Source organism: Heterocephalus glaber, unplaced genomic scaffold (assembly GCF_053883595.1).
Source record: "Heterocephalus glaber isolate CG9 unplaced genomic scaffold, H.glaber_assembly_v1.0 deba00001732, whole genome shotgun sequence".
Taxonomy (NCBI): Eukaryota; Metazoa; Chordata; class Mammalia; order Rodentia; family Bathyergidae; genus Heterocephalus; species Heterocephalus glaber.
Window position 1 is genome coordinate 595,791 of NW_028258443.1, and position 21,246 is coordinate 617,036.

The 21,246-nt window shown below is 68.9% G+C and overlaps 4 protein-coding genes and 1 long non-coding RNA gene across 5 annotated transcripts in view; all 5 read left to right on the forward strand.

The window, feature by feature from the left end:
- Nucleotides 1-21,246, forward strand: part of LOC101724224 (uncharacterized) — a 128,312-nt gene that overhangs the window by 66,861 nt on the left and 40,205 nt on the right. The window lies entirely within an intron of this gene.
- Nucleotides 8-3,977, forward strand: LOC147821541 (uncharacterized). Its single transcript, XM_087199907.1, has 2 exons — nt 8-1,508; nt 2,342-3,977. The coding sequence occupies exon 2, from the start codon at nt 2,935-2,937 to the stop codon at nt 3,850-3,852; it is 918 nt and encodes a 305-aa protein (XP_087056033.1). The 5' UTR covers nt 8-1,508; nt 2,342-2,934; the 3' UTR covers nt 3,853-3,977.
- Nucleotides 4,002-7,975, forward strand: LOC147821542 (uncharacterized). The gene is made up of 2 exons (XM_087199909.1): nt 4,002-5,502; nt 6,340-7,975. Exon 2 carries the CDS (start codon nt 6,933-6,935, stop codon nt 7,848-7,850), a length of 918 nt encoding a protein of 305 aa, XP_087056035.1. The 5' UTR covers nt 4,002-5,502; nt 6,340-6,932; the 3' UTR covers nt 7,851-7,975.
- On the forward strand, nt 8,000-11,965 carry LOC147821543 (uncharacterized). The gene is made up of 2 exons (XM_087199905.1): nt 8,000-9,500; nt 10,331-11,965. Exon 2 carries the CDS (start codon nt 10,924-10,926, stop codon nt 11,854-11,856), a length of 933 nt encoding a protein of 310 aa, XP_087056031.1. The 5' UTR covers nt 8,000-9,500; nt 10,331-10,923; the 3' UTR covers nt 11,857-11,965.
- LOC147821544 (uncharacterized) lies at nt 11,990-15,963 on the forward strand. The gene is made up of 2 exons (XM_087199910.1): nt 11,990-13,490; nt 14,328-15,963. Exon 2 carries the CDS (start codon nt 14,921-14,923, stop codon nt 15,836-15,838), a length of 918 nt encoding a protein of 305 aa, XP_087056036.1. The 5' UTR covers nt 11,990-13,490; nt 14,328-14,920; the 3' UTR covers nt 15,839-15,963.

The following is a 21,246-nucleotide window of genomic DNA, read 5'->3' on the forward strand; positions in this document are numbered from 1 at the left end:
CGGGTGGGGGGGTGGGGGGGTGAGGGCGGAGCTAAGGGACAACCTGAGCCGGGGCCGACACTGCCCGCTCGGAAATATCCTGACTTGGCCATTCTCCCGGGACACTGGCAGGGCCCGCTCACGCCGAGGCCTCGCGCAGCGTGGGCCACTGGCCAGCGTTGGGAGAGGACTCAGAGGACTGAGCGGGGCCATCTCCAGGGGTCTGACGACCACAGTTCCCGACGGGAGAGGGCAGCCGGGTGGGTGCCAGCCGAACGGGGGGCCGGGGGCCAGGGGCCACCCACATCCGGACAGGGCCTCTGCCTCTCCCTCAAGTCTCCCTGAGGTGCCCGACCCCGGGAGGGGCGGGTGGCGCCTCCCACCCCAGCCTCACCCCCACCCGCCCATACCCCAGGACTCAGGGAACCCAGGGCCGGCACGGCCCACGCGCCCCGACCCCGAGGGCACCTTTCCAGGCCTGCGGGTTCACCAGGGCCAAACCCGCACCCGGTGCCCGCGGCCCGGTGACCTCCGGGGGCATGGAACCCCTACGACACGCCCCACAAACAGAGGGGAACCACCGTTGCAGGCGCTGGGGACAACCAGAGCGACACGGTGGGGGCGAGGGTGTCAGACAGGAATCCAGAAGAAAGGGCAGCATCCCACAGTCCCACCCTGGCTCGCCCGCCCGCCTCTCCTTCTGGGGCTGGTCCCTCCACTGTCCCGCTGGGATTCCCAGCACACAGTCAGAACACACAGACCCACAGGAGAGGGCAAGGCCCGGGGACTTCCCGGGGGTGGCGGGGGGGGGGGAGCCTGGGCCCACAGGAAGAGTGCGGGGTGGGGCGGGGTCCCAAGAGGAAGGTTCCGCGACTGCCACGCGACCCGGCCCCCGACCCCACGCACAGGGTGACGTGGCCCGGGCCAGCCTGCCAGTCCGTCCGTCCCTCTGTCTACCCAGCCACCCTTCCAGTCCATCTGTCTGTGGCCCTCACGGGCCCCGTCCCAGTCGCCACCCCACCCCAGGCCCTTGACCTGGCTCGCTTGCCTTTCTCTTCCCCCACTGGCCTTTCTCCGTCTCTCTGCTCCCCCACAACTCCAGGTCCCCCATGGAACCCACGATCGCTCGCGTCGCGTGTGCCACGGCACACTCGGGCGAGAAGGCTCTGACCGGAGGGAACAGATCCTCCCAGAGGCATCGAGAGGAGCCCCAAAGGCGCCTGGCCCCACGTTTCCCACACCGAGGCCTGAGCCACCCCAGCACCCAGGGCCTCACCTCTAATTCTAGGTCCCAAGCTGCCACCTGGAAAGGAAAGGCTAGGACCCGTTAGTTCCCTCTTGGAATGGGTGCCCGAGTCGTCCCGCTCCCCCGCCGGGGTGCTGGGCCCGGGCAGCAAGGGAATCCACTTTCTCCCCCTGTCCGGGCCGCCGGCACCCAACGCACCTGCACATGGAGGGACGTGGCTTTCTTCTCTTCTAAACGTCCGAGGGAAGGGACAACCAGCCTGATGCCTGCAGAGGGTCCTTCGGTAAGCTCCCTTCCGGAGATGCCCTTCGGCCTACCCGGGCCCACGAGCCTCCAGCCCTTCGAGGCACTAGGAAAGCCAGCCAAAGGCTTCGGGCCTCACACGCCGACTCTAAGGATGCCAACTTGGTGTCTCCCGACACCACTTGCCATCAGGGACACCTATCTCTCGCGCCCTGCCACCTTGGCATCTGGCCGCCCAGCCTGTGCTGACTGCCTTCTGAGGGCTCGTGGCCTCGGGGTTCCTCCTACAACTTTGTGGCTTCCTTCTACTCGGGGGGTCAGAGAGACAGAGAAAGAGGGCAAGATGGGCAGAGAAAGGGGGGGGGGGGCGGGGCGGTGTTGGGCAGCAGGCCGGCAGGGAGAGACGGAGAAAGTCAAACAGAGAGAGAAAAGTCCCAGCCAGCCCTGGTGAAAACTACACCTTCTCCGGTGCTGCCCTTGTGGCTGAGCAGCCCGCTCTTCCGCTCCTAGTCACAGACCAGAGGCCTGGCACCTCAATCCAAAGCTCGGCAGGGTCCCTCTCTTTGGTGGGGGTGGGGGGCCCACAGGCCTGCAGGGGTGGCCTATGGGGCCCAGAGGGGAAAAGGACTGGGAGGCAGTGGTCAACACTGTCACCTGGGCGAGGATGTGGCCCGGGTGAGGGAGGCCTGAAGAAAAGCCTGGGGCTTGGGTGGTGGTGCGGGTGGGACCGGGTGCGGGTGCCCAGGTGGTTGCTGGCGTCCTGGGGGGTGGGGAGGGCAGGGTTCGTCGTCGTCGTCGTCGTCGTCGTCGTCCCTCAGGGCAGGGCAAGGACGGGTCACCCGCCACACCATGCCATCTCGGGCCACCTTTCAGCCGCCCAGGCCTCCCGCTGCAACCACGCTCACTACCTCAATCCAAGGAGAGCCGCGTCCTCCTCCCGGGCTCTGCCCAGCACTACACACTCACCCGTCCATGTGAGCAGCCCTGGAGAGGAGGCCTGCGTGCACCGCATCCACAAACCCAGACCCAAAGCCCCTGACTGGGACCCGGACCTAGACCCAAAGCCGCAGCTGTCTGTGCACTTGGCCTGTTGGTTGGTGGGCCATCTGCGGGCCACCACCGGAGCCACCAGGGAGCCCTGAGCATCTCCTCCTCTCGGCCGATGAGTGGTCCGCTGGATGTGTGTGCAGTCTGTGGGGGCGTGGGGGTGTGGGAGGGGGCGGCGATGGTGCTGGTGTTAGCCTGGACCAGGGAGCCTTTCCGGGTTGGCACCGGGGTGGGGTGAGGGTGAGGGTGAGGGTGGGGGTGGGGGGCAAGTCCTCTCCCTCTCCGAGAGGGGAGAAGGTGTCTGGGGGCAGAAGGCAAAGGGCCGGTGGCCAGGCGCACACATTCCCAGAGGCGAAGGGAGGCCTGGAAGCTCTCTCCTTGGGGAACCTAGCCCGGTCGGTCGCCGATCCCTCCCAGGCATGGCCGCCACGGGCCAGCCTCCTGGTGTGGTACCCGCCAGCCTGCCTGGCCATCAGCCCTGTCTCCGTGGCCGGCCGGCCGGCCTCTGGAGCTTCCGCGGAACCGGGGGCCCCGGGTCGCCTCCACGGGGACTGCCCTGCAGCCTCCGGAGGGCCCAGGGCACCCCCGCGGGCCACCAGCTCCTGTCCTGCCTTTACCCACGATTCCTTGCGAGCCGCTCCTCCCCTGCCAGGGCCAAGCAAGTGGCGGCGGCAGTCGCGAACCAGTTCCTCTTGATGGCGGTATTGCACCAGGAATGCCAAGGTGCCCTGGCCCCAGGCGCGCTCCCTCCGCCCTTCGCGGAGGAAAAAACTCGAAATGCCAAGCCAACCGCAGTGCTGTCCACTGGGCCTCCAACGTGGCGGCCCGGCTCACCCCGCTGGTCAGCTCTGGGGCTGAGCTCTCAGCTCCGGGGCCCTCCTCTCACATCCACAACCTGGCGGGGAGCCCTTCCCATGTCCCCCACACCCCCCACCCCCGACCCCGGGCCCCTGGATCGCGGGGGGGGGTGGCGGGGGTGGGGGCTATCAGCCGAGCCGACCCGACCCGGGCTCCCCGGCCTGGCACGCCGCCAGCCCCCGGCCCCACCTCATGGCGTCCCTGGCAACACCTGTCGGTTACCCCAGCCCGGCGGCGCGACTCTGGAAGAAGGGGCAGGGCACGCTGGGCAGGGACATGCACACGGGACGGCCCACGGCCCACCCGCCAAGATCCTCACGCGGGCAACTCTCCCCGGGCCACTCTACGGGTGCCAGGGAACCCAGGGCGTCGCTCAGCGGCCGCCACTGGGATCCACCAGCGCCTTGGAAGGGCTGTGCCTGCCCCCAGACTCCCCACGCCCGGCCCGCGCTCCGCGCTCGGGGTCCAGGCGCACCTAGGTCCCCTGAGAGCTGAGAGGGTACCTAAGTGCCCCAAGACAGGGGAGCCACAGCAGAGACACGGTTCTGTCAGGGCGCGTGCCGCCTGGGGGACGGGATGGGGGGAGCGGAAGATGGCCCTTGCGGGAGGCGGTGGCGGGCACGGGTGGGGGGGTGGGGGGGTGAGGGCGGAGCTAAGGGACAACCTGAGCCGGGGCCGACACTGCCCGCTCGGAAATATCCTGACTTGGCCATTCTCCCGGGACACTGGCAGGGCCCGCTCACGCCGAGGCCTCGCGCAGCGTGGGCCACTGGCCAGCGTTGGGAGAGGACTCAGAGGACTGAGCGGGGCCATCTCCAGGGGTCTGACGACCACAGTTCCCGACGGGAGAGGGCAGCCGGGTGGGTGCCAGCCGAACGGGGGGCCGGGGGCCAGGGGCCACCCACATCCGGACAGGGCCTCTGCCTCTCCCTCAAGTCTCCCTGAGGTGCCCGACCCCGGGAGGGGCGGGTGGCGCCTCCCACCCCAGCCTCACCCCCACCCGCCCATACCCCAGGACTCAGGGAACCCAGGGCCGGCACGGCCCACGCGCCCCGACCCCGAGGGCACCTTTCCAGGCCTGCGGGTTCACCAGGGCCAAACCCGCACCCGGTGCCCGCGGCCCGGTGACCTCCGGGGGCATGGAACCCCTACGACACGCCCCACAAACAGAGGGGAACCACCGTTGCAGGCGCTGGGGACAACCAGAGCGACACGGTGGGGGCGAGGGTGTCAGACAGGAATCCAGAAGAAAGGGCAGCATCCCACAGTCCCACCCTGGCTCGCCCGCCCGCCTCTCCTTCTGGGGCTGGTCCCTCCACTGTCCCGCTGGGATTCCCAGCACACAGTCAGAACACACAGACCCACAGGAGAGGGCAAGGCCCGGGGACTTCCCGGGGGTGGCGGGGGGGGGGGAGCCTGGGCCCACAGGAAGAGTGCGGGGTGGGGCGGGGTCCCAAGAGGAAGGTTCCGCGACTGCCACGCGACCCGGCCCCCGACCCCACGCACAGGGTGACGTGGCCCGGGCCAGCCTGCCAGTCCGTCCGTCCCTCTGTCTACCCAGCCACCCTTCCAGTCCATCTGTCTGTGGCCCTCACGGGCCCCGTCCCAGTCGCCACCCCACCCCAGGCCCTTGACCTGGCTCGCTTGCCTTTCTCTTCCCCCACTGGCCTTTCTCCGTCTCTCTGCTCCCCCACAACTCCAGGTCCCCCATGGAACCCACGATCGCTCGCGTCGCGTGTGCCACGGCACACTCGGGCGAGAAGGCTCTGACCGGAGGGAACAGATCCTCCCAGAGGCATCGAGAGGAGCCCCAAAGGCGCCTGGCCCCACGTTTCCCACACCGAGGCCTGAGCCACCCCAGCACCCAGGGCCTCACCTCTAATTCTAGGTCCCAAGCTGCCACCTGGAAAGGAAAGGCTAGGACCCGTTAGTTCCCTCTTGGAATGGGTGCCCGAGTCGTCCCGCTCCCCCGCCGGGGTGCTGGGCCCGGGCAGCAAGGGAATCCACTTTCTCCCCCTGTCCGGGCCGCCGGCACCCAACGCACCTGCACATGGAGGGACGTGGCTTTCTTCTCTTCTAAACGTCCGAGGGAAGGGACAACCAGCCTGATGCCTGCAGAGGGTCCTTCGGTAAGCTCCCTTCCGGAGATGCCCTTCGGCCTACCCGGGCCCACGAGCCTCCAGCCCTTCGAGGCACTAGGAAAGCCAGCCAAAGGCTTCGGGCCTCACACGCCGACTCTAAGGATGCCAACTTGGTGTCTCCCGACACCACTTGCCATCAGGGACACCTATCTCTCGCGCCCTGCCACCTTGGCATCTGGCCGCCCAGCCTGTGCTGACTGCCTTCTGAGGGCTCGTGGCCTCGGGGTTCCTCCTACAACTTTGTGGCTTCCTTCTACTCGGGGGGTCAGAGAGACAGAGAAAGAGGGCAAGATGGGCAGAGAAAGGGGGGGGGGCGGGGCGGTGTTGGGCAGCAGGCCGGCAGGGAGAGACGGAGAAAGTCAAACAGAGAGAGAAAAGTCCCAGCCAGCCCTGGTGAAAACTACACCTTCTCCGGTGCTGCCCTTGTGGCTGAGCAGCCCGCTCTTCCGCTCCTAGTCACAGACCAGAGGCCTGGCACCTCAATCCAAAGCTCGGCAGGGTCCCTCTCTTTGGTGGGGGTGGGGGGCCCACAGGCCTGCAGGGGTGGCCTATGGGGCCCAGAGGGGAAAAGGACTGGGAGGCAGTGGTCAACACTGTCACCTGGGCGAGGATGTGGCCCGGGTGAGGGAGGCCTGAAGAAAAGCCTGGGGCTTGGGTGGTGGTGCGGGTGGGACCGGGTGCGGGTGCCCAGGTGGTTGCTGGCGTCCTGGGGGGTGGGGAGGGCAGGGTTCGTCGTCGTCGTCGTCGTCGTCGTCGTCGTCGTCCCTCAGGGCAGGGCAAGGACGGGTCACCCGCCACACCATGCCATCTCGGGCCACCTTTCAGCCGCCCAGGCCTCCCGCTGCAACCACGCTCACTACCTCAATCCAAGGAGAGCCGCGTCCTCCTCCCGGGCTCTGCCCAGCACTACACACTCACCCGTCCATGTGAGCAGCCCTGGAGAGGAGGCCTGCGTGCACCGCATCCACAAACCCAGACCCAAAGCCCCTGACTGGGACCCGGACCTAGACCCAAAGCCGCAGCTGTCTGTGCACTTGGCCTGTTGGTTGGTGGGCCATCTGCGGGCCACCACCGGAGCCACCAGGGAGCCCTGAGCATCTCCTCCTCTCGGCCGATGAGTGGTCCGCTGGATGTGTGTGCAGTCTGTGGGGGCGTGGGGGTGTGGGAGGGGGCGGCGATGGTGCTGGTGTTAGCCTGGACCAGGGAGCCTTTCCGGGTTGGCACCGGGGTGGGGTGAGGGTGAGGGTGAGGGTGGGGGTGGGGGGCAAGTCCTCTCCCTCTCCGAGAGGGGAGAAGGTGTCTGGGGGCAGAAGGCAAAGGGCCGGTGGCCAGGCGCACACATTCCCAGAGGCGAAGGGAGGCCTGGAAGCTCTCTCCTTGGGGAACCTAGCCCGGTCGGTCGCCGATCCCTCCCAGGCATGGCCGCCACGGGCCAGCCTCCTGGTGTGGTACCCGCCAGCCTGCCTGGCCATCAGCCCTGTCTCCGTGGCCGGCCGGCCGGCCTCTGGAGCTTCCGCGGAACCGGGGGCCCCGGGTCGCCTCCACGGGGACTGCCCTGCAGCCTCCGGAGGGCCCAGGGCACCCCCGCGGGCCACCAGCTCCTGTCCTGCCTTTACCCACGATTCCTTGCGAGCCGCTCCTCCCCTGCCAGGGCCAAGCAAGTGGCGGCGGCAGTCGCGAACCAGTTCCTCTTGATGGCGGTATTGCACCAGGAATGCCAAGGTGCCCTGGCCCCAGGCGCGCTCCCTCCGCCCTTCGCGGAGGAAAAAACTCGAAATGCCAAGCCAACCGCAGTGCTGTCCACTGGGCCTCCAACGTGGCGGCCCGGCTCACCCCGCTGGTCAGCTCTGGGGCTGAGCTCTCAGCTCCGGGGCCCTCCTCTCACATCCACAACCTGGCGGGGAGCCCTTCCCATGTCCCCCACACCCCCCACCCCCGACCCCGGGCCCCTGGATCGCGGGGGGGGGTGGCGGGGGTGGGGGCTATCAGCCGAGCCGACCCGACCCGGGCTCCCCGGCCTGGCACGCCGCCAGCCCCCGGCCCCACCTCATGGCGTCCCTGGCAACACCTGTCGGTTACCCCAGCCCGGCGGCGCGACTCTGGAAGAAGGGGCAGGGCACGCTGGGCAGGGACATGCACACGGGACGGCCCACGGCCCACCCGCCAAGATCCTCACGCGGGCAACTCTCCCCGGGCCACTCTACGGGTGCCAGGGAACCCAGGGCGTCGCTCAGCGGCCGCCACTGGGATCCACCAGCGCCTTGGAAGGGCTGTGCCTGCCCCCAGACTCCCCACGCCCGGCCCGCGCTCCGCGCTCGGGGTCCAGGCGCACCTAGGTCCCCTGAGAGCTGAGAGGGTACCTAAGTGCCCCAAGACAGGGGAGCCACAGCAGAGACACGGTTCTGTCAGGGCGCGTGCCGCCTGGGGGACGGGATGGGGGGAGCGGAAGATGGCCCTTGCGGGAGGCGGTGGCGGGCACGGGTGGGGGGGTGGGGGGGTGAGGGCGGAGCTAAGGGACAACCTGAGCCGGGGCCGACACTGCCCGCTCGGAAATATCCTGACTTGGCCATTCTCCCGGGACACTGGCAGGGCCCGCTCACGCCGAGGCCTCGCGCAGCGTGGGCCACTGGCCAGCGTTGGGAGAGGACTCAGAGGACTGAGCGGGGCCATCTCCAGGGGTCTGACGACCACAGTTCCCGACGGGAGAGGGCAGCCGGGTGGGTGCCAGCCGAACGGGGGGCCGGGGGCCAGGGGCCACCCACATCCGGACAGGGCCTCTGCCTCTCCCTCAAGTCTCCCTGAGGTGCCCGACCCCGGGAGGGGCGGGTGGCGCCTCCCACCCCAGCCTCACCCCCACCCGCCCATACCCCAGGACTCAGGGAACCCAGGGCCGGCACGGCCCACGCGCCCCGACCCCGAGGGCACCTTTCCAGGCCTGCGGGTTCACCAGGGCCAAACCCGCACCCGGTGCCCGCGGCCCGGTGACCTCCGGGGGCATGGAACCCCTACGACACGCCCCACAAACAGAGGGGAACCACCGTTGCAGGCGCTGGGGACAACCAGAGCGACACGGTGGGGGCGAGGGTGTCAGACAGGAATCCAGAAGAAAGGGCAGCATCCCACAGTCCCACCCTGGCTCGCCCGCCCGCCTCTCCTTCTGGGGCTGGTCCCTCCACTGTCCCGCTGGGATTCCCAGCACACAGTCAGAACACACAGACCCACAGGAGAGGGCAAGGCCCGGGGACTTCCCGGGGGTGGCGGGGGGGGGGGAGCCTGGGCCCACAGGAAGAGTGCGGGGTGGGGCGGGGTCCCAAGAGGAAGGTTCCGCGACTGCCACGCGACCCGGCCCCCGACCCCACGCACAGGGTGACGTGGCCCGGGCCAGCCTGCCAGTCCGTCCGTCCCTCTGTCTACCCAGCCACCCTTCCAGTCCATCTGTCTGTGGCCCTCACGGGCCCCGTCCCAGTCGCCACCCCACCCCAGGCCCTTGACCTGGCTCGCTTGCCTTTCTCTTCCCCCACTGGCCTTTCTCCGTCTCTCTGCTCCCCCACAACTCCAGGTCCCCCATGGAACCCACGATCGCTCGCGTCGCGTGTGCCACGGCACACTCGGGCGAGAAGGCTCTGACCGGAGGGAACAGATCCTCCCAGAGGCATCGAGAGGAGCCCCAAAGGCGCCTGGCCCCACGTTTCCCACACCGAGGCCTGAGCCACCCCAGCACCCAGGGCCTCACCTCTAATTCTAGGTCCCAAGCTGCCACCTGGAAAGGAAAGGCTAGGACCCGTTAGTTCCCTCTTGGAATGGGTGCCCGAGTCGTCCCGCTCCCCCGCCGGGGTGCTGGGCCCGGGCAGCAAGGGAATCCACTTTCTCCCCCTGTCCGGGCCGCCGGCACCCAACGCACCTGCACATGGAGGGACGTGGCTTTCTTCTCTTCTAAACGTCCGAGGGAAGGGACAACCAGCCTGATGCCTGCAGAGGGTCCTTCGGTAAGCTCCCTTCCGGAGATGCCCTTCGGCCTACCCGGGCCCACGAGCCTCCAGCCCTTCGAGGCACTAGGAAAGCCAGCCAAAGGCTTCGGGCCTCACACGCCGACTCTAAGGATGCCAACTTGGTGTCTCCCGACACCACTTGCCATCAGGGACACCTATCTCTCGCGCCCTGCCACCTTGGCATCTGGCCGCCCAGCCTGTGCTGACTGCCTTCTGAGGGCTCGTGGCCTCGGGGTTCCTCCTACAACTTTGTGGCTTCCTTCTACTCGGGGGGTCAGAGAGACAGAGAAAGAGGGCAAGATGGGCAGAGAAAGGGGGGGGGCGGGGCGGTGTTGGGCAGCAGGCCGGCAGGGAGAGACGGAGAAAGTCAAACAGAGAGAGAAAAGTCCCAGCCAGCCCTGGTGAAAACTACACCTTCTCCGGTGCTGCCCTTGTGGCTGAGCAGCCCGCTCTTCCGCTCCTAGTCACAGACCAGAGGCCTGGCACCTCAATCCAAAGCTCGGCAGGGTCCCTCTCTTTGGTGGGGGTGGGGGGCCCACAGGCCTGCAGGGGTGGCCTATGGGGCCCAGAGGGGAAAAGGACTGGGAGGCAGTGGTCAACACTGTCACCTGGGCGAGGATGTGGCCCGGGTGAGGGAGGCCTGAAGAAAAGCCTGGGGCTTGGGTGGTGGTGCGGGTGGGACCGGGTGCGGGTGCCCAGGTGGTTGCTGGCGTCCTGGGGGGTGGGGAGGGCAGGGTTCGTCGTCGTCGTCGTCGTCGTCGTCGTCCCTCAGGGCAGGGCAAGGACGGGTCACCCGCCACACCATGCCATCTCGGGCCACCTTTCAGCCGCCCAGGCCTCCCGCTGCAACCACGCTCACTACCTCAATCCAAGGAGAGCCGCGTCCTCCTCCCGGGCTCTGCCCAGCACTACACACTCACCCGTCCATGTGAGCAGCCCTGGAGAGGAGGCCTGCGTGCACCGCATCCACAAACCCAGACCCAAAGCCCCTGACTGGGACCCGGACCTAGACCCAAAGCCGCAGCTGTCTGTGCACTTGGCCTGTTGGTTGGTGGGCCATCTGCGGGCCACCACCGGAGCCACCAGGGAGCCCTGAGCATCTCCTCCTCTCGGCCGATGAGTGGTCCGCTGGATGTGTGTGCAGTCTGTGGGGGCGTGGGGGTGTGGGAGGGGGCGGCGATGGTGCTGGTGTTAGCCTGGACCAGGGAGCCTTTCCGGGTTGGCACCGGGGTGGGGTGAGGGTGAGGGTGAGGGTGGGGGTGGGGGGCAAGTCCTCTCCCTCTCCGAGAGGGGAGAAGGTGTCTGGGGGCAGAAGGCAAAGGGCCGGTGGCCAGGCGCACACATTCCCAGAGGCGAAGGGAGGCCTGGAAGCTCTCTCCTTGGGGAACCTAGCCCGGTCGGTCGCCGATCCCTCCCAGGCATGGCCGCCACGGGCCAGCCTCCTGGTGTGGTACCCGCCAGCCTGCCTGGCCATCAGCCCTGTCTCCGTGGCCGGCCGGCCGGCCTCTGGAGCTTCCGCGGAACCGGGGGCCCCGGGTCGCCTCCACGGGGACTGCCCTGCAGCCTCCGGAGGGCCCAGGGCACCCCCGCGGGCCACCAGCTCCTGTCCTGCCTTTACCCACGATTCCTTGCGAGCCGCTCCTCCCCTGCCAGGGCCAAGCAAGTGGCGGCGGCAGTCGCGAACCAGTTCCTCTTGATGGCGGTATTGCACCAGGAATGCCAAGGTGCCCTGGCCCCAGGCGCGCTCCCTCCGCCCTTCGCGGAGGAAAAAACTCGAAATGCCAAGCCAACCGCAGTGCTGTCCACTGGGCCTCCAACGTGGCGGCCCGGCTCACCCCGCTGGTCAGCTCTGGGGCTGAGCTCTCAGCTCCGGGGCCCTCCTCTCACATCCACAACCTGGCGGGGAGCCCTTCCCATGTCCCCCACACCCCCCACCCCCGACCCCGGGCCCCTGGATCGCGGGGGGGGTGGCGGGGGTGGGGGCTATCAGCCGAGCCGACCCGACCCGGGCTCCCCGGCCTGGCACGCCGCCAGCCCCCGGCCCCACCTCATGGCGTCCCTGGCAACACCTGTCGGTTACCCCAGCCCGGCGGCGCGACTCTGGAAGAAGGGGCAGGGCACGCTGGGCAGGGACATGCACACGGGACGGCCCACGGCCCACCCGCCAAGATCCTCACGCGGGCAACTCTCCCCGGGCCACTCTACGGGTGCCAGGGAACCCAGGGCGTCGCTCAGCGGCCGCCACTGGGATCCACCAGCGCCTTGGAAGGGCTGTGCCTGCCCCCAGACTCCCCACGCCCGGCCCGCGCTCCGCGCTCGGGGTCCAGGCGCACCTAGGTCCCCTGAGAGCTGAGAGGGTACCTAAGTGCCCCAAGACAGGGGAGCCACAGCAGAGACACGGTTCTGTCAGGGCGCGTGCCGCCTGGGGGACGGGATGGGGGGAGCGGAAGATGGCCCTTGCGGGAGGCGGTGGCGGGCACGGGTGGGGGGGTGGGGGGGTGAGGGCGGAGCTAAGGGACAACCTGAGCCGGGGCCGACACTGCCCGCTCGGAAATATCCTGACTTGGCCATTCTCCCGGGACACTGGCAGGGCCCGCTCACGCCGAGGCCTCGCGCAGCGTGGGCCACTGGCCAGCGTTGGGAGAGGACTCAGAGGACTGAGCGGGGCCATCTCCAGGGGTCTGACGACCACAGTTCCCGACGGGAGAGGGCAGCCGGGTGGGTGCCAGCCGAACGGGGGGCCGGGGGCCAGGGGCCACCCACATCCGGACAGGGCCTCTGCCTCTCCCTCAAGTCTCCCTGAGGTGCCCGACCCCGGGAGGGGCGGGTGGCGCCTCCCACCCCAGCCTCACCCCCACCCGCCCATACCCCAGGACTCAGGGAACCCAGGGCCGGCACGGCCCACGCGCCCCGACCCCGAGGGCACCTTTCCAGGCCTGCGGGTTCACCAGGGCCAAACCCGCACCCGGTGCCCGCGGCCCGGTGACCTCCGGGGGCATGGAACCCCTACGACACGCCCCACAAACAGAGGGGAACCACCGTTGCAGGCGCTGGGGACAACCAGAGCGACACGGTGGGGGCGAGGGTGTCAGACAGGAATCCAGAAGAAAGGGCAGCATCCCACAGTCCCACCCTGGCTCGCCCGCCCGCCTCTCCTTCTGGGGCTGGTCCCTCCACTGTCCCGCTGGGATTCCCAGCACACAGTCAGAACACACAGACCCACAGGAGAGGGCAAGGCCCGGGGACTTCCCGGGGGTGGCGGGGGGGGGGGAGCCTGGGCCCACAGGAAGAGTGCGGGGTGGGGCGGGGTCCCAAGAGGAAGGTTCCGCGACTGCCACGCGACCCGGCCCCCGACCCCACGCACAGGGTGACGTGGCCCGGGCCAGCCTGCCAGTCCGTCCGTCCCTCTGTCTACCCAGCCACCCTTCCAGTCCATCTGTCTGTGGCCCTCACGGGCCCCGTCCCAGTCGCCACCCCACCCCAGGCCCTTGACCTGGCTCGCTTGCCTTTCTCTTCCCCCACTGGCCTTTCTCCGTCTCTCTGCTCCCCCACAACTCCAGGTCCCCCATGGAACCCACGATCGCTCGCGTCGCGTGTGCCACGGCACACTCGGGCGAGAAGGCTCTGACCGGAGGGAACAGATCCTCCCAGAGGCATCGAGAGGAGCCCCAAAGGCGCCTGGCCCCACGTTTCCCACACCGAGGCCTGAGCCACCCCAGCACCCAGGGCCTCACCTCTAATTCTAGGTCCCAAGCTGCCACCTGGAAAGGAAAGGCTAGGACCCGTTAGTTCCCTCTTGGAATGGGTGCCCGAGTCGTCCCGCTCCCCCGCCGGGGTGCTGGGCCCGGGCAGCAAGGGAATCCACTTTCTCCCCCTGTCCGGGCCGCCGGCACCCAACGCACCTGCACATGGAGGGACGTGGCTTTCTTCTCTTCTAAACGTCCGAGGGAAGGGACAACCAGCCTGATGCCTGCAGAGGGTCCTTCGGTAAGCTCCCTTCCGGAGATGCCCTTCGGCCTACCCGGGCCCACGAGCCTCCAGCCCTTCGAGGCACTAGGAAAGCCAGCCAAAGGCTTCGGGCCTCACACGCCGACTCTAAGGATGCCAACTTGGTGTCTCCCGACACCACTTGCCATCAGGGACACCTATCTCTCGCGCCCTGCCACCTTGGCATCTGGCCGCCCAGCCTGTGCTGACTGCCTTCTGAGGGCTCGTGGCCTCGGGGTTCCTCCTACAACTTTGTGGCTTCCTTCTACTCGGGGGGTCAGAGAGACAGAGAAAGAGGGCAAGATGGGCAGAGAAAGGGGGGGGGGCGGGGCGGTGTTGGGCAGCAGGCCGGCAGGGAGAGACGGAGAAAGTCAAACAGAGAGAGAAAAGTCCCAGCCAGCCCTGGTGAAAACTACACCTTCTCCGGTGCTGCCCTTGTGGCTGAGCAGCCCGCTCTTCCGCTCCTAGTCACAGACCAGAGGCCTGGCACCTCAATCCAAAGCTCGGCAGGGTCCCTCTCTTTGGTGGGGGTGGGGGGCCCACAGGCCTGCAGGGGTGGCCTATGGGGCCCAGAGGGGAAAAGGACTGGGAGGCAGTGGTCAACACTGTCACCTGGGCGAGGATGTGGCCCGGGTGAGGGAGGCCTGAAGAAAAGCCTGGGGCTTGGGTGGTGGTGCGGGTGGGACCGGGTGCGGGTGCCCAGGTGGTTGCTGGCGTCCTGGGGGGTGGGGAGGGCAGGGTTCGTCGTCGTCGTCGTCGTCGTCGTCGTCGTCGTCCCTCAGGGCAGGGCAAGGACGGGTCACCCGCCACACCATGCCATCTCGGGCCACCTTTCAGCCGCCCAGGCCTCCCGCTGCAACCACGCTCACTACCTCAATCCAAGGAGAGCCGCGTCCTCCTCCCGGGCTCTGCCCAGCACTACACACTCACCCGTCCATGTGAGCAGCCCTGGAGAGGAGGCCTGCGTGCACCGCATCCACAAACCCAGACCCAAAGCCCCTGACTGGGACCCGGACCTAGACCCAAAGCCGCAGCTGTCTGTGCACTTGGCCTGTTGGTTGGTGGGCCATCTGCGGGCCACCACCGGAGCCACCAGGGAGCCCTGAGCATCTCCTCCTCTCGGCCGATGAGTGGTCCGCTGGATGTGTGTGCAGTCTGTGGGGGCGTGGGGGTGTGGGAGGGGGCGGCGATGGTGCTGGTGTTAGCCTGGACCAGGGAGCCTTTCCGGGTTGGCACCGGGGTGGGGTGAGGGTGAGGGTGAGGGTGGGGGTGGGGGGCAAGTCCTCTCCCTCTCCGAGAGGGGAGAAGGTGTCTGGGGGCAGAAGGCAAAGGGCCGGTGGCCAGGCGCACACATTCCCAGAGGCGAAGGGAGGCCTGGAAGCTCTCTCCTTGGGGAACCTAGCCCGGTCGGTCGCCGATCCCTCCCAGGCATGGCCGCCACGGGCCAGCCTCCTGGTGTGGTACCCGCCAGCCTGCCTGGCCATCAGCCCTGTCTCCGTGGCCGGCCGGCCGGCCTCTGGAGCTTCCGCGGAACCGGGGGCCCCGGGTCGCCTCCACGGGGACTGCCCTGCAGCCTCCGGAGGGCCCAGGGCACCCCCGCGGGCCACCAGCTCCTGTCCTGCCTTTACCCACGATTCCTTGCGAGCCGCTCCTCCCCTGCCAGGGCCAAGCAAGTGGCGGCGGCAGTCGCGAACCAGTTCCTCTTGATGGCGGTATTGCACCAGGAATGCCAAGGTGCCCTGGCCCCAGGCGCGCTCCCTCCGCCCTTCGCGGAGGAAAAAACTCGAAATGCCAAGCCAACCGCAGTGCTGTCCACTGGGCCTCCAACGTGGCGGCCCGGCTCACCCCGCTGGTCAGCTCTGGGGCTGAGCTCTCAGCTCCGGGGCCCTCCTCTCACATCCACAACCTGGCGGGGAGCCCTTCCCATGTCCCCCACACCCCCCACCCCCGACCCCGGGCCCCTGGATCGCGGGGGGGGGGGGCGGGGGTGGGGGCTATCAGCCGAGCCGACCCGACCCGGGCTCCCCGGCCTGGCACGCCGCCAGCCCCCGGCCCCACCTCATGGCGTCCCTGGCAACACCTGTCGGTTACCCCAGCCCGGCGGCGCGACTCTGGAAGAAGGGGCAGGGCACGCTGGGCAGGGACATGCACACGGGACGGCCCACGGCCCACCCGCCAAGATCCTCACGCGGGCAACTCTCCCCGGGCCACTCTACGGGTGCCAGGGAACCCAGGGCGTCGCTCAGCGGCCGCCACTGGGATCCACCAGCGCCTTGGAAGGGCTGTGCCTGCCCCCAGACTCCCCACGCCCGGCCCGCGCTCCGCGCTCGGGGTCCAGGCGCACCTAGGTCCCCTGAGAGCTGAGAGGGTACCTAAGTGCCCCAAGACAGGGGAGCCACAGCAGAGACACGGTTCTGTCAGGGCGCGTGCCGCCTGGGGGACGGGATGGGGGGAGCGGAAGATGGCCCTTGCGGGAGGCGGTGGCGGGCACGGGTGGGGGGGTGGGGGGGTGAGGGCGGAGCTAAGGGACAACCTGAGCCGGGGCCGACACTGCCCGCTCGGAAATATCCTGACTTGGCCATTCTCCCGGGACACTGGCAGGGCCCGCTCACGCCGAGGCCTCGCGCAGCGTGGGCCACTGGCCAGCGTTGGGAGAGGACTCAGAGGACTGAGCGGGGCCATCTCCAGGGGTCTGACGACCACAGTTCCCGACGGGAGAGGGCAGCCGGGTGGGTGCCAGCCGAACGGGGGGCCGGGGGCCAGGGGCCACCCACATCCGGACAGGGCCTCTGCCTCTCCCTCAAGTCTCCCTGAGGTGCCCGACCCCGGGAGGGGCGGGTGGCGCCTCCCACCCCAGCCTCACCCCCACCCGCCCATACCCCAGGACTCAGGGAACCCAGGGCCGGCACGGCCCACGCGCCCCGACCCCGAGGGCACCTTTCCAGGCCTGCGGGTTCACCAGGGCCAAACCCGCACCCGGTGCCCGCGGCCCGGTGACCTCCGGGGGCATGGAACCCCTACGACACGCCCCACAAACAGAGGGGAACCACCGTTGCAGGCGCTGGGGACAACCAGAGCGACACGGTGGGGGCGAGGGTGTCAGACAGGAATCCAGAAGAAAGGGCAGCATCCCACAGTCCCACCCTGGCTCGCCCGCCCGCCTCTCCTTCTGGGGCTGGTCCCTCCACTGTCCCGCTGGGATTCCCAGCACACAGTCAGAACACACAGACCCACAGGAGAGGGCAAGGCCCGGGGACTTCCCGGGGGTGGCGGGGGGGGGGGGAGCCTGGGCCCACAGGAAGAGTGCGGGGTGGGGCGGGGTCCCAAGAGGAAGGTTCCGCGACTGCCACGCGACCCGGCCCCCGACCCCACGCACAGGGTGACGTGGCCCGGGCCAGCCTGCCAGTCCGTCCGTCCCTCTGTCTACCCAGCCACCCTTCCAGTCCATCTGTCTGTGGCCCTCACGGGCCCCGTCCCAGTCGCCACCCCACCCCAGGCCCTTGACCTGGCTCGCTTGCCTTTCTCTTCCCCCACTGGCCTTTCTCCGTCTCTCTGCTCCCCCACAACTCCAGGTCCCCCATGGAACCCACGATCGCTCGCGTCGCGTGTGCCACGGCACACTCGGGCGAGAAGGCTCTGACCGGAGGGAACAGATCCTCCCAGAGGCATCGAGAGGAGCCCCAAAGGCGCCTGGCCCCACGTTTCCCACACCGAGGCCTGAGCCACCCCAGCACCCAGGGCCTCACCTCTAATTCTAGGTCCCAAGCTGCCACCTGGAAAGGAAAGGCTAGGACCCGTTAGTTCCCTCTTGGAATGGGTGCCCGAGTCGTCCCGCTCCCCCGCCGGGGTGCTGGGCCCGGGCAGCAAGGGAATCCACTTTCTCCCCCTGTCCGGGCCGCCGGCACCCAACGCACCTGCACATGGAGGGACGTGGCTTTCTTCTCTTCTAAACGTCCGAGGGAAGGGACAACCAGCCTGATGCCTGCAGAGGGTCCTTCGGTAAGCTCCCTTCCGGAGATGCCCTTCGGCCTACCCGGGCCCACGAGCCTCCAGCCCTTCGAGGCACTAGGAAAGCCAGCCAAAGGCTTCGGGCCTCACACGCCGACTCTAAGGATGCCAACTTGGTGTCTCCCGACACCACTTGCCATCAGGGACACCTATCTCTCGCGCCCTGCCACCTTGGCATCTGGCCGCCCAGCCTGTGCTGACTGCCTTCTGAGGGCTCGTGGCCTCGGGGTTCCTCCTACAACTTTGTGGCTTCCTTCTACTCGGGGGGTCAGAGAGACAGAGAAAGAGGGCAAGATGGGCAGAGAAAGGGGGGGGGGCGGGGCGGTGTTGGGCAGCAGGCCGGCAGGGAGAGACGGAGAAAGTCAAACAGAGAGAGAAAAGTCCCAGCCAGCCCTGGTGAAAACTACACCTTCTCCGGTGCTGCCCTTGTGGCTGAGCAGCCCGCTCTTCCGCTCCTAGTCACAGACCAGAGGCCTGGCACCTCAATCCAAAGCTCGGCAGGGTCCCTCTCTTTGGTGGGGGTGGGGGGCCCACAGGCCTGCAGGGGTGGCCTATGGGGCCCAGAGGGGAAAAGGACTGGGAGGCAGTGGTCAACACTGTCACCTGGGCGAGGATGTGGCCCGGGTGAGGGAGGCCTGAAGAAAAGCCTGGGGCTTGGGTGGTGGTGCGGGTGGGACCGGGTGCGGGTGCCCAGGTGGTTGCTGGCGTCCTGGGGGGTGGGGAGGGCAGGGTTCGTCGTCGTCGTCGTCGTCGTCGTCCCTCAGGGCAGGGCAAGGACGGGTCACCCGCCACACCATGCCATCTCGGGCCACCTTTCAGCCGCCCAGGCCTCCCGCTGCAACCACGCTCACTACCTCAATCCAAGGAGAGCCGCGTCCTCCTCCCGGGCTCTGCCCAGCACTACACACTCACCCGTCCATGTGAGCAGCCCTGGAGAGGAGGCCTGCGTGCACCGCATCCACAAACCCAGACCCAAAGCCCCTGACTGGGACCCGGACCTAGACCCAAAGCCGCAGCTGTCTGTGCACTTGGCCTGTTGGTTGGTGGGCCATCTGCGGGCCACCACCGGAGCCACCAGGGAGCCCTGAGCATCTCCTCCTCTCGGCCGATGAGTGGTCCGCTGGATGTGTGTGCAGTCTGTGGGGGCGTGGGGGTGTGGGAGGGGGCGGCGATGGTGCTGGTGTTAGCCTGGACCAGGGAGCCTTTCCGGGTTGGCACCGGGGTGGGGTGAGGGTGAGGGTGAGGGTGGGGGTGGGGGGCAAGTCCTCTCCCTCTCCGAGAGGGGAGAAGGTGTCTGGGGGCAGAAGGCAAAGGGCCGGTGGCCAGGCGCACACATTCCCAGAGGCGAAGGGAGGCCTGGAAGCTCTCTCCTTGGGGAACCTAGCCCGGTCGGTCGCCGATCCCTCCCAGGCATGGCCGCCACGGGCCAGCCTCCTGGTGTGGTACCCGCCAGCCTGCCTGGCCATCAGCCCTGTCTCCGTGGCCGGCCGGCCGGCCTCTGGAGCTTCCGCGGAACCGGGGGCCCCGGGTCGCCTCCACGGGGACTGCCCTGCAGCCTCCGGAGGGCCCAGGGCACCCCCGCGGGCCACCAGCTCCTGTCCTGCCTTTACCCACGATTCCTTGCGAGCCGCTCCTCCCCTGCCAGGGCCAAGCAAGTGGCGGCGGCAGTCGCGAACCAGTTCCTCTTGATGGCGGTATTGCACCAGGAATGCCAAGGTGCCCTGGCCCCAGGCGCGCTCCCTCCGCCCTTCGCGGAGGAAAAAACTCGAAATGCCAAGCCAACCGCAGTGCTGTCCACTGGGCCTCCAACGTGGCGGCCCGGCTCACCCCGCTGGTCAGCTCTGGGGCTGAGCTCTCAGCTCCGGGGCCCTCCTCTCACATCCACAACCTGGCGGGGAGCCCTTCCCATGTCCCCCACACCCCCCACCCCCGACCCCGGGCCCCTGGATCGCGGGGGGGGTGGCGGGGGTGGGGGCTATCAGCCGAGCCGACCCGACCCGGGCTCCCCGGCCTGGCACGCCGCCAGCCCCCGGCCCCACCTCATGGCGTCCCTGGCAACACCTGTCGGTTACCCCAGCCCGGCGGCGCGACTCTGGAAGAAGGGGCAGGGCACGCTGGGCAGGGACATGCACACGGGACGGCCCACGGCCCACCCGCCAAGATCCTCACGCGGGCAACTCTCCCCGGGCCACTCTACGGGTGCCAGGGAACCCAGGGCGTCGCTCAGCGGCCGCCACTGGGATCCACCAGCGCCTTGGAAGGGCTGTGCCTGCCCCCAGACTCCCCACGCCCGGCCCGCGCTCCGCGCTCGGGGTCCAGGCGCACCTAGGTCCCCTGAGAGCTGAGAGGGTACCTAAGTGCCCCAAGACAGGGGAGCCACAGCAGAGACACGGTTCTGTCAGGGCGCGTGCCGCCTGGGGGACGGGATGGGGGGAGCGGAAGATGGCCCTTGCGGGAGGCGGTGGCGGGCACGGGTGGGGGGGTGGGGGGGTGAGGGCGGAGCTAAGGGACAACCTGAGCCGGGGCCGACACTGCCCGCTCGGAAATATCCTGACTTGGCCATTCTCCCGGGACACTGGCAGGGCCCGCTCACGCCGAGGCCTCGCGCAGCGTGGGCCACTGGCCAGCGTTGGGAGAGGACTCAGAGGACTGAGCGGGGCCATCTCCAGGGGTCTGACGACCACAGTTCCCGACGGGAGAGGGCAGCCGGGTGGGTGCCAGCCGAACGGGGGGCCGGGGGCCAGGGGCCACCCACATCCGGACAGGGCCTCTGCCTCTCCCTCAAGTCTCCCTGAGGTGCCCGACCCCGGGAGGGGCGGGTGGCGCCTCCCACCCCAGCCTCACCCCCACCCGCCCATACCCCAGGACTCAGGGAACCCAGGGCCGGCACGGCCCACGCGCCCCGACCCCGAGGGCACCTTTCCAGGCCTGCGGGTTCACCAGGGCCAAACCCGCACCCGGTGCCCGCGGCCCGGTGACCTCCGGGGGCATGGAACCCCTACGACACGCCCCACAAACAGAGGGGAACCACCGTTGCAGGCGCTGGGGACAACCAGAGCGACACGGTGGGGGCGAGGGTGTCAGACAGGAATCCAGAAGAAAGGGCAGCATCCCACAGTCCCACCCTGGCTCGCCCGCCCGCCTCTCCTTCTGGGGCTGGTCCCTCCACTGTCCCGCTGGGATTCCCAGCACACAGTCAGAACACACAGACCCACAGGAGAGGGCAAGGCCCGGGGACTTCCCGGGGGTGGCGGGGGGGGGGAGCCTGGGCCCACAGGAAGAGTGCGGGGTGGGGCGGGGTCCCAAGAGGAAGGTTCCGCGACTGCCACGCGACCCGGCCCCCGACCCCACGCACAGGGTGACGTGGCCCGGGCCAGCCTGCCAGTCCGTCCGTCCCTCTGTCTACCCAGCCACCCTTCCAGTCCATCTGTCTGTGGCCCTCACGGGCCCCGTCCCAGTCGCCACCCCACCCCAGGCCCTTGACCTGGCTCGCTTGCCTTTCTCTTCCCCCACTGGCCTTTCTCCGTCTCTCTGCTCCCCCACAACTCCAGGTCCCCCATGGAACCCACGATCGCTCGCGTCGCGTGTGCCACGGCACACTCGGGCGAGAAGGCTCTGACCGGAGGGAACAGATCCTCCCAGAGGCATCGAGAGGAGCCCCAAAGGCGCCTGGCCCCACGTTTCCCACACCGAGGCCTGAGCCACCCCAGCACCCAGGGCCTCACCTCTAATTCTAGGTCCCAAGCTG

Coding starts and splice junctions, on each gene's coding strand:
- LOC147821541 (XM_087199907.1), top strand. CDS start 2,935: ATGGCCGCCACGGGCCAGCCTCCTGGTGTGGTACCCGCCAGCCTGCCT.
- LOC147821542 (XM_087199909.1), top strand. CDS start 6,933: ATGGCCGCCACGGGCCAGCCTCCTGGTGTGGTACCCGCCAGCCTGCCT.
- LOC147821543 (XM_087199905.1), top strand. CDS start 10,924: ATGGCCGCCACGGGCCAGCCTCCTGGTGTGGTACCCGCCAGCCTGCCT.
- LOC147821544 (XM_087199910.1), top strand. CDS start 14,921: ATGGCCGCCACGGGCCAGCCTCCTGGTGTGGTACCCGCCAGCCTGCCT.